Genomic DNA, 12,089 nt, shown 5'->3' with positions numbered 1-12,089 from the left:
ATAGCACTTGCTTAAAATTTTTTTCCCAGGTTACATCTCATGGTAATATTTTTATTTTTAAATTGTTAGCTATTTTAATTTGCATTTTTTCACCCCTGTTGTTTATTGAAAAGTAAAAACATTTAATAATATATTAGTACAACAAGGGAAATACGTTAATTCATTTTTAGCTGAAATAAAAAGTTGAATACTTGTGTGTGATGCTCTTCAAATAGTACAGGTTAACACATATATATTTTTATTTTTAAATTGTTAGCTATTTTAATTTGCATTTTTTCACCCCTGTTGTTTATTGAAAAGTAAAAACATTTAATAATATATTAGTACAACAAGGGAAATACGTTAATTCATTTTTAGCTGAAATAAAAAGTTGAATACTTGTGTGTGATGCTCTTCAAATAGTACAGGTTAACACATATATATGTAATGTATCAAGTCTCATTGAAAATAGGTCACATTATTTACAAACATTGAAAACGTCCAAAACAAACTCACACTAAAACCCCAACTTGCCTCTCTGCTCTACCTCTGAATCTTTTCCTGTCCAAGCCACATACAAGCATTGAAAACGTCCAAAACAAACTCACACTAAAACCCCAACTTGCCTCTCTGCTCTACCTCTGAATCTTCTCCTGTCCAAGCCACATACAAACATTCACAGGTTGGCCCTTGAAACAGAAACATGGATTACCTTGGTCTACAGCATCAAACACAAAGATATTTAGAAAGAAAAGAAATGCCCAACATCTTTTTTTATGATTTTTTGAATTGGTGACTTGGCTTGACCATGGAAGTGTGGCGGCTGAGTGATAGAGTGCTTGGCTTCTGAACCGCAGGTCCTGTAGCTTAAATGCTGGTGAAGACTTTGATTTTTAATTTCTGGATCTTCGGGGCGCCTCTGAGTCCACCCAGACCTAGTATTAGTAAATTTGAACTCTCAACCTTAAACCGTACATGAGGATATTAACTCATGGATACTATCAGAAAAATATTGCACAAGTCAGCCTCTGAGATCCTAGGAACAAAGCAAAGGAAAATTAAGCCAAGGGTTACACAAACATCCTTGATTTATGTAATGGAAGTAGAGAAGTAAAAACAAAAAAAAAGTGAATCCCTTTCTGGCAGAAGAATGCAGTTCAACCAACAAAGAAATATGCATGAAAATGAAGTCAACAATAGAAAAATTAATCTTTGACCAGCGAAGTATAAGCGATAGTTGCTTGAAAGCTGGCAATAGCAAAAAAGCATTTGAAACATTAGAACCTTTAACAAACTGGAACCTTATATTCTTTTTCTCTAAATTATAAAAACAGTAGCAAACTATTGAAAAGATATTTGCACCAATAGTGTTATTTTGGAATACATTTTTTATAGTTAAAAAAATTGATTAAGAAACATGCAATTTCTTTATTTATAGCCTCAAAAACTACTAGACTTATCAAGACTACAAATCCAATTTATTCAACTAATGCTGATGGTATGTTTTACTTTTTATCTACAAAGTCTTTGTAGTAAGCTAGAAAAATGAAAGCCATAATGTTTCAACTTTGTAATGATGCAAACTTATAAAAAAAATAATTAATTAATATTTCATTTAAAATAACACACAATTATTCAATTTCTTTGTTCATAGCCTCAAACACAACCAGACTTAACCAGACCACTGACCCAACCTATTCAACTAATGCTGATGGTATGTTTTACTTTTATCTACAAAGTCTATGTAGTAAGCTAGAAAAATAAAAGCCATAATGTTTCAACTTTGTATTGATGCAAACTTATAAAAAAAATTAATTAAATAATATTTGATTTAAAATAAAACACAATTATTCACTTTCTTTGTTCATAGCCTCAAACATAACCAGACTTAACAAGACCACTGACCCAACCTATTCAACTAATGCTGATGGTATGTTTTACTTTTTATCTACAAAATCTATGTAGTAAACCAGAAAAATAACCTGTGTAACAATGCATGGTTAAACGCAATTATACTCTAATGTTCTAATTTTCACAGTGATCTTTTTATTTTTAAGCCTTACCTTATTTTCTTAGACCCCGGAAATTCTAGTACACATTCATGCTTCATAATGAATCATGGACAAGGTGATAGCAAATTCATTGTAATATTTCATGTGGTGACTTTCATGTGTGATGCAAATGTATCACACTATTTGTAAAAGTGTATTAACAATGAATCACTATATAAAATGCTCTTAAAACAATGGGTGTACCTTTCACAGCATTCTTCACAGAAGTAGTAAGGATGATACAGACTCACATTCCTTTTTTAGATAGTAACATGATAATAAAAATAACAAACATGAGCCACCTCTAGTTCCAATACAAGCCTAAAGTTCAGTCCCTTTAGAGAGGCAAAAGGCAATATCCTTGCAATACTATTGTACAAAACTATGGCATCAAAACTGCTGCAAGATTGTAGTAACAGTTTGCATACTCACATTAAACAAGGGTAAGCCAACAGTACTGCAAGATAGCACTATAGAGCCACAAAACCAACAGTACTGCAAGATAGCATTATAGAGCCACAAAACCAACAGTACTGCAAGATAGCATTATATATATAGCTCTTTCTGTCTCAGAAGACAATGGATGTGCCCAGATGAGTCACTGGCTTGGAGTGACTGATCAAGCCAATTCTAGAGCAGCAGAGTTTGCCACAGTTCCTGCATGTATATACATCTGTCCTAGGGCTAGCTGACAGGGCAGAGTTCTTTTTCTTTCTCTTGACTGATGCAGCTTTGTTTCTTTAGCATTCTGCAAAGTTTGTACCAGCACGTACAATCTGTCTCCATGCTGTCCGGTCTTGGGCTATCTCCTCCTACACACTTTGGTCGATGCCCGTGGCTCTCATGTCTTGCTTGCAGACATCTCTGTAGGTTAGTATTGGGTGGCCCTTGGGTCTGGCTCCCTCTGCAAGCTCAGCGTGTAACATGTCTTTAGGAATTCTTCCATCTGACATACGAGTGACATGACCGAGCCAGCGTAGTCTTCTCTGTTGAAGGAGAGCATAGATGCTATGCATGTTGGCCTGTGTCAAAACTTCCTGGTTGGTGACATGATCCCTCCAGAAGATGCACATTATGCGTCGCAGGCGGCGTAGGTGGAAGCTATTTAATCTGTGTTCTTGACGCATGTAAGTTGCCCAGCTCTCACTGCCATAAAGAAGTGTGCTCAGAATGCAGGCATTGTAGACAAGGATTTTTGTTACCGTGGTCAATTTGGTATTTTCCTACACATGCTTGGAGAGTTTTGCCATTGCTGCAGAAGCCTTTCCTATTCTTTTTGTCAGCTCTGTGTCTAAATCTAGGTTGCTGGCTATTGTTGTTCCCAAATATGTGAATTCCTGCGCCATCGTAAGTGTGATTTCCAATTTGTATCACTGATAGCATTATAGAGCCACAAAACCAACAGAACTGTAAGATAGCATTACAGAGCCACAAAACCAACATTCATCATAGTGAGAATAAGGGTCTATAACAAAAAGCAATACAGCAGCAAAAGTGTGTAAGGTAGCATTATAGAGCCATCAAACCAACATTCATCATAGTGAGAACAAAGGTCTATAACTAAAAGCAATACAGCAGCAAAATTGTGTTTTAGGAGTCAGCACACAAAAAGACTTGGTGCCAGAATAATATAAGTACACACCACTGACACACCACAGTCATTAATAGCAACAGTGTAGTACTTCTCTGACAATTGGTTTTTAGAAGAGTATTATAGATTTGTTGAGATTTTAAGACAAATATTGTGATTTCAGAATTATTATTTTTTTACTTTACTTTTTTCTAAATGTTTTTCATAATTATAATATTGTTTTTTTTTCTCTTAGGCTCAATGGAAAAAAAAATCCTAATGGTCATTTCAATTTGCTCAACTTTCTTGATTGCTGTTGCATTGGTTTGTACTGGCATTTTAATTTACATTTTGGAAAAGAGTATTCAATGTCGGTTCAGGTGAAATTATTTTTTGTATTTAAAGGATTATAAGCTACATTTGTTTTGATTTTTAAACCAACTTTCTCATCCTTTTTATGTTTCCCATGTTTGGTACTTTAATAATATAATACAGACAGTACTTCAAAAAAGAAGATGATTACTATTTGGGCATAAATAAACCCACCCCTTTGTAGACACTACTCCCATCTTTATAAAACTCTAAACCAGGCCCTCTTAGTCTTTAAAAGCCCCTTATTAATTCACAAATCCTATTACCACATTAACCCAGCATAACCAGCTGAAAAAAACAACAAATTATGCTATTCTTCCTTGGTACAGACCGCAAAAGAGCTCAGGGCAAAAAGCTGGCTGGAAAAACTAGAACGACGCAGAGCAGTCCTCTGTATTTTTAGTTCCTATTTCTCACAATGATGCTAAATGTTTTACTCACCATAAACTTTTTTTTATGTGCGCAATGGAAAATCATGTCTGATTTGGGGTTACATTTTTCCAACTTACCTAGTGTGTGTTTTTATTATTTAAGGAAGCCACTTGTCAAATATAAGCCCAATGTCCATCCACTGATTCTTCACCAGGATGTTTGAAGGAAAGGGTTTTAGCTGTTTAAGATATCACTCGCGGAAGTTTGATATTAATAAAATATAATTCCTTTTTGTTCAACTAAAATAAAAGCAAAAGGAAATTTGAAGTTTTCTTTGCTTAAATACAACATATTCATCATCCTATATCTTCAAAGCTGATAGAATCCTCCTAGCATTGTTTAAGTTAGCTAAATCATTCACAAATTTTCGTATATCAATACCTTCTGATTCATAAGTCAGCAATTCATGTATATTTTTAACAGCACCAATATTAAAAAGCTACTTTTTGTGCTTATTGTCATGCTAATGTCTCAGAAACTAGAAATGCTATTGAATAACATATTTCACCATGGCCTTAAATGTGCTTAAAAAAAAAAGATGTGACAGCTGCGTTTAGCCTGATCCCTTTTTTTAAATATTAAACATGCATCTAGGTGAATTTCTAAACTAGCATAATGTTCTGTTTCAATAAAGCAAAAACACTATATATTTATGTATACATAAATACAAGGAAATGCAAAAGAGAAATTACACACACATGCACACGCATACACACATATATACACATACATACATACATACTCACATACATATAGCATTACTTATATTTTTACATTATTTTTAAAACTTTGTGGCAGCCCATTTGTCTCTAACTGTTTTAGTAATGTAAGATGTTTGATTTTTATTTGTTACATATTTGTTAAAAAAATTAATAGTTATAAATAAACTTATGTAAAAAAAATTCACAATATATTTTCAATGTTATTTTGGTTGAAACCAATTTTATAACAACAAAAAAGATTCTTTCAATATTGTTTCATTTTTTTCATTTCTCAGGCTCCTCAACAGCTGTTCAATTTAGGTAAGAATTTATTTATTTTTTTAATGTTTCTTTTTTGCAAACCTAACTTATGCCTGGATAATTTGAACAATGTACAATGACATATTTGGAGGCATGGTGGCTGAGCGGTAAAGCTCTTGGCTTCTGAACCAGGGTCCAGGGTTCAAATCCTGGTGAAGACTGGGATTTTTCATTTCTGGATCTTCGAGCGCCTCTGAGTCCACCTGACATTAGTTGGGGATGGCTGGTCGTTGTGCTGGCCACATGACAGCTTCGATAACTATAGGCCACAGAAACAGATGGCCTTTATGATGTTCACATTTATTTGCACTAATTTCATGTCGTTTGTCAAATGCAATTAGCAAATATAAAAATGGGTGGGTAGATAGACAGATGTGTCAAGCAAGATTATCTTCTTTTTAAATTTTTTTTTTGTCATCTGTAAATTCAAAGAATAATTGGTTTACAAAAATTAAATATTGCATAATCTAATAAATTTTTCCTTGTCAAAAAAATAATCATCTCACATATTATTATAATCTTCTGAGCTTCATTTGACATCATATATATTACAGACATTCTTTCAAAAAAGAAGATAGTTATATCTTATGTGTATGTAAGGTTAATTTAAACTCAGCTATGGCTTCAGTTTTCTTGGTTAATCTAAACTAGATAAGACTTTGGTTTTCTTGGTTGATTCAGGTATCTAGTTCCATAATGTAAAAATTAAGCATGTTGTCATATTGTGTTGTTTATATTGTTCTATAATTAAGGAGATCATTTAAGAACAGTTGAAACAGTTGTGTGCCTAAGACTGTTTCTTATACTAATCTTGAGTTAAATGTAATTGATGTAGATTTGGAGCCTTCATATTATTACACAGCACTCATCCTTAATCTTGGGAATCGAAGACATTGCCATTAGTACAGTTAGTTCTCTACCTAGCAGGAAATCCTGAATCCATCAATAAGACCTATTAGTTGAGTTTCACATGACTTAAATTTCTTAAAGTCATAACTGCTTTTATTTGAAAATATGTACTGGGTGCGTCAAAAAATGTATGCACACTTTGAACTGTCATAGACAATTGATTTCCCGTTCTACAAGGTTAAATTTCTGTGAGAAAGTAATGTTATGTTTCTTCAACAAGTTGCAGCAGTGACAAGGAAGTAACTGCAACATGGCGGACGTGCGTTTTGAAGAGCGGAAGCAGATAATGACGTGGTACTGGGAGTTTGAGAATGTAGCTGCGGTTCAAAGACACTGGAGACGTAAGCTTGCTGACTCCATATTCCCTTCCATTCGTGCATTATACGGTGATGAGTTTTATTTCCAACAAATGGCATACCTGGATCACAATGTGCCAGGCTAGTGGATAGGATGCAGGGGACCAATCAAGTTTCCTGCATGCTCTCCAGGCCTCACTCCTCTGGATTTCTTCTTATCAGGTACAGTTCAAGATGAGGCGTACAAACGTAAACCACGTCACCTGGACACATTGTGGAGTGAGGTTCAGGTGGTGGGGGCAGAAATCTCGGTGGACACATGGTACGATGTACGAAATCAGAGTGTTGACTCATACTCAGCAATGCTGAAGGCCACCAGTTTGAACATTACTCACATTAATCACATTTATTTTTCCAATCGGACATTAAGCTTTCCATGTCAAGAAATTTAGGATTGTAGAAGGGGAAATAAATTGTCTATGACAGTTCAAAGTGTGTATACATTTTTTTGACGCACCCTGTATTATTGACATCATGGTCAGATAGTCCAGAGAGATTATCTTATAAATTACAGATGTTACTTTATAGAGAAGATAAGTACATCATTGTATGTGTATCCATGTACTAATTAATGTTAATTTCTATAATGTCATAATCTACCACTAGTTCATGTCTGTAAGATACTATAGAATAATTGTATTAGTCTGAGTGAAAGGAAATTCAATTTGACTACAATAGCCTACCTCAGCAGTATTACAATAACAAAATAGATGAAAAAAAACTAACAATATCAAACATGAAATACACACACACTTAACCAGTGCTTAATTTCTCTGATGTTGTTTAGTCTAGCTGTTTTTTTTTTTTGTTTTTTTTAATTTGGTACGAACTTAAATAGTTCATTCATATCCTAAAGTTTTATGTTGGTCTATGGTCAATATTTTCCCATTAATGTCATAATGACTGCATCCACCCATAATTTAAAAAAACATTTTTATGTTTTAATTTCAGTTCTGATAATTGGTAACATAGTTCTTTCTAGAGTGTGATGATCTGTGTACTCCATATTATGAAGTAATTTCTTCTGCTATTACTGTGCTTTTTATATTTTATATGGCTTAAAAGAACTCATCTATGATTATGTCAAATTTTTTACAAAAAATTTCATAGTACCTATTAGAATTTTCTTACTTAAAATGTCTGATTTTGTCAAAGGTTCTGTTCCTGCCATTATGTATGGCTTTTCCTTTTGTAATAAAATTCCTAAAGCTGGTGATTTATTTTGAATACCAGTACTTAGAAAGTTTATTTCTGTGGTCTTAAGATGTGTAGCTATTTTAGCTTTAACTTACTTGGTTATTTTAGATTTACTAGATTTAGCAAGAGTTGTCGGTATAGTTGCATATAGATAATGATGTGAGAACAATAACATCAAAATATAAGACACTAGACATATGTTACCCGCGACCCGCGGGTCTTTATTTGCGCATTACTGTCGATATAGTCACTGAGAGTATTTTGTAAACAATTAAACGAAATAATAATGTAATAAGTAAAGCGAATGTGTCAATGTAAAAATAGTGTGAATGAAGCTATCAAATCAAAATAGCTAATAGGCTTAATTAAATCCATTTTTTTTTTCAAATTAAAACATTTGCTTGTAGGCCTACATATATTTGATTAAAATTTGAGATGAATAGACTAAATTTTGTATGTTCATGTGTATAAAGTATAAAGTAGATCTTGAGGTAGACGTAGATCTAAATCTACACTAATCTAGAGTTCTGTGCTGCGCATGCGTGAACTTTTTTTCATGAATGAATATAGGCCTATCTCAACACGGCTACGCAGCTTTAGCGAACAGCGAACGAATGTATTAAAAATGCTTTAGAAAAACAAATTTGAATGTTAATTTGATTAAAATATCAAATGAATGGACAATAATTAGTATGTTTATGTGTTAAAGCATAAAACTATCTTTGCGAAAAGAAGTTTTATCATCTTAGAGTTCAGTAAGAGTTTTAGACCTAGGCCTAGGAATAGACTCAGACCTCAGAAGAGAGATGTGTTAATGTGTAACCATTTGGTAATGTCTAATGAAAGAATGTTCGCCAGGAAATCTGTAGATATCAGGAACTAATTTATGTAAAAAATGCTTTTGAATAATCTAGTGGATTGGATTTAGATGTATGTTAAACTTAGCTAATGATCCTTTCACGTTATTTCTCTTTCGCTACGAAAATAAAATTAGGTTTGCGAAAATGGGTTTACCCGAAGTCGATACATTCTTATCTATTAAAAACGAAAAGAGTGATAGCTTTGTTAATTAAATGAATGGGATTATAAAGTGAACAATTAAACGAAATTATATTTAGTACGCGATTCATGAATGAATATAGATCTAGGCCTATTCAACTCGGTTTCGCAGCTTTCGTAGGCGAATGTAGCTTTAGAAAACCAAATTTGAATGTTTATTTGATCAAAATATGAAATGAATGGACTTTAATTAATATGTTTATGTGTTAAAGTATAAAACTATCTGTTCGAAGAGAAGTTTTATCATCTTAGAGTTGAATTAGAGTTTTAGATCTAGGGATGGGATTATAAAGTAAACAATTAAACGAATTAATATTTAGTACGCGATTCATTACGGAATTGTCTAATGAAAGAATGTTCGTCAGGAAATCTGTAATCACAGATATAAGGAACTAATTAATGTAAAAAATGCTTTTGAAACACAAAATTGAAGGTTAATTTTATTATATAATGAAATCAATGGATCTTCTTTTGTCTTTTCATGTGTCAAAGTAAAAAACTATCTGCGCAAAGTGTATTTCTTAAAATTAGATCTAGGTCTAAATCCTTTCTATCTTTTCTCATGTCAACATTGTAGACATGGCCTAGATCCATAAAATACTATAGCTGTAATAGAGTCGGACAACTTTATTTTTTTTGAGGGTCTTAAGTTTGTTTTAGGGCTACAATACATACACTAAGGTCTAAGTTGGTACCCAAGGAACATTCCTGCCTAGTTTTATCAAGATTGGTCAAGCGGTTTTGATGTCTATAAGTAACATACATACATACATACCCCTCACATTCTACTTTATAATATAGATTATAAAGTGTGGAGAATTGTCTCTTCTCTTATTAGATGAAATAATTTAATAAGGATCATTTTTTTTTGTCTAGAGACAGATGTTACTTTATAGAGAAGATAAGTACTCAATAAGTACTCATACTCAATAAATGGAATTCTATTTACTTACTTGCTCACAGTTTGCATCCTTATGGGATGTCAAACATCTTTCTTGAAATGTCCCATATTATCTCCCCTTAAAGAAAACAAGTATAATGAAAACCCTGTATGGCAATTTAAAAAAAGAGTAAATAAAGTTCCCCTTTAAGTCCTAGCAATCTATAGTGCAGATGATGTTAAGGTCATCTCTTTCTTTGGCCAACAGTTAACAAATAGGGTGTCATGTGGCCAGCACAACACTAACACTAAACATTTTTCTTATTGTTTTTTTTTTTAACTATTTTAAAATGGTCTTATTCTTTCAGTATTCAAAGCAATGCTGTGGTCTGCACCTCCAATGCTGCTGAAGAAATAGAGATTGTAAGTATTTAAATACCATTTAAAATTTTGTATCAACATTATTTACTATTTAATTTCTGTATTCCACAAACATATAAGAATTGCAATGAGATGGGGGGGGGGGGAGATTCATCATGTGAAAAGTTTAGAGATGAAGTTTAGAGTTCTTATTAAAACAATTTTCAACTGGTCATTGCCTACATTGATTCTGTCAACCATATGTATGGCCTCTTTAAATCGAGAAATGACAATGGATCATCTTATGGAAGTGAGATGAAGCTTATGCCTTAATCCTGGATGGAATGATGCCACCCTCTCCATGTGGGTAACCAGCCAGGCTAATTAGCCCCTCCCTACCCAAATCTTACTTGCTTAAGTGTCAGTACTCGCCTTTTCCCCTTCTCCTGTTAGTGATAAATAGTTAGACCAGGTCCAAGGTCTGGTTTTCAGAGGCTATTTGAGATGCATGCCTTTTTAAGAAAAATGTTTTTATATTTAACTTGTTAAAATTTTATTAGATTTTTTTTCATTCCATAGGCGAACAGTACAGAAGAAAACCATGTTTATGACTCAGTAATATATACAGGATATTAGACCGTAAGTCATTAAATAGTATTTGAACAGTCTTATTTCAAGTTTATTGCTTTCATTATCTCTCTATGGTGCAAAGAAATGTATACTGGTAAGGCTGTTTGTGCCTGTAGAAAGTAGAGCTATTAGTTTTCTAACAATTTATTGAAAATTTTTTATAATAAATAAACAATGTCAAGAATGCTTAATTGGATATTACCGTTGCCAACTCTAAAAAAAAGGATTAAGATATAATTTTAACAATATATTAATTACATTATCTTATGTTAGATCCCCTCGTTTTAAATACTTTTAAGTCATAAAGTGAAGTCTACATGTCCTTCCATATTGACATTATTTTTTGCTACAAGCAGAAAAATTAAGAAAATTTCATTCTGCTGCATTAAAAAGTACTTATACATTTTAAAAAACAAAAACTGATCAAAACTTCCTTCTTTTTGTACACTTAGCTATTTAGTTGTTCTGCCATGTATGAAAATCCTCAATAGGATAGAAAAAGTTCTTTACAGGGCGACCATTTAATTAATCTCCAGACATTAGATCCCTAAAAAGAACTGAAAAAAAAAAAGATATTTAAAAAAATGCTATTGCAAACCTTTTACTTTTTTTAACTAACAAACTTTCACATCCAAGACATAAAGCAAAACTTGTATAGGCAGTTTAAATTCACACCAGACAATGGAGGAAGATTGAACTAAATTTTTTATTTTTTTTTACTGTTTTTGTAGTTTGGGTACTACATCAGAAAGGAAGATTATTAAATCCTAGTCCAAACCTTCTACAGGATGGCAAGGTAATGACCGCCGTTAGGTGGGTTTGATGTAGCGACCATCATGACAGCAGTCCAGAGCACTTATCACTAGACTACAAAGTTTCCCTTTCAGACCTTGTGGTCTATAGGGCAGATGATGTTAAGGTCATCTTTTTCTGTGGCCTACGGTCAATGAGGGTGTCAAGTGGCCAGCACAACGACCAACCGCCTTTACTTTTCCCCACCTAATGTCAGGTAGCCATTAGAGCTGGGTGGACTTAGAGGTGCCCAAAGATCCCGAAATTAAAATTCCCAGCCTTCAACAGAATTTGAACCCAGGATCCCTGGTTCAGAAACCAAGCGCTTTTCTGCCCTACTTTAGTTAGTATGGTATATTTATTTGGTTTTTGAAAGTTTTTTTTTTAGAAAAATTACTGGCCAAGCAAGCATTAAAAAAGAAATTATAGTATAAAAAAAGATGACATTATTATTGACTACATTATTAATCAATATGTTTT

At 33.1% G+C, this 12,089-nt stretch overlaps 1 protein-coding gene and 1 long non-coding RNA gene across 7 annotated transcripts in view; both read left to right on the top strand.

The window, feature by feature from the left end:
* Positions 1–12,089, top strand: part of LOC129928017 (uncharacterized) — a 134,034-nt gene that overhangs the window by 44,731 nt on the left and 77,214 nt on the right. The gene's annotated exons all lie outside the window — the stretch shown is intronic.
* Positions 1–12,089, top strand: part of LOC129928014 (uncharacterized) — a 28,353-nt gene that overhangs the window by 8,855 nt on the left and 7,409 nt on the right. For 2 of the 6 annotated variants that reach the window (XM_056039845.1, XM_056039843.1), the window contains exons 4-10: positions 1,418–1,477; positions 1,634–1,693; positions 1,850–1,909; positions 3,857–3,924; positions 5,402–5,426; positions 10,196–10,250; positions 10,767–10,826. In XM_056039845.1, coding sequence (XP_055895820.1) covers positions 1,418–1,477; positions 1,634–1,693; positions 1,850–1,909; positions 3,857–3,924; positions 5,402–5,426; positions 10,196–10,245 — 323 coding nt within the window. In that variant the 3' untranslated portion in view covers positions 10,246–10,250; positions 10,767–10,826. Of the gene's footprint in view, positions 1–1,417; positions 1,478–1,633; positions 1,694–1,849; positions 1,910–3,856; positions 3,981–5,401; positions 5,427–10,195; positions 10,251–10,766; positions 10,827–11,548; positions 11,614–12,089 lie in introns of all 6 variants that reach the window. The other 4 variants (XM_056039841.1, XM_056039842.1, XM_056039844.1 and 1 more) reach the window with 3 other exon arrangements.

The sequence above is a fragment of the Biomphalaria glabrata genome, chromosome 9 (genome assembly GCF_947242115.1).
Source record: "Biomphalaria glabrata chromosome 9, xgBioGlab47.1, whole genome shotgun sequence".
Classification (NCBI taxonomy): domain Eukaryota; kingdom Metazoa; phylum Mollusca; class Gastropoda; family Planorbidae; genus Biomphalaria; species Biomphalaria glabrata.
This window is presented reverse-complemented; position numbering and strand designations above follow the sequence as displayed.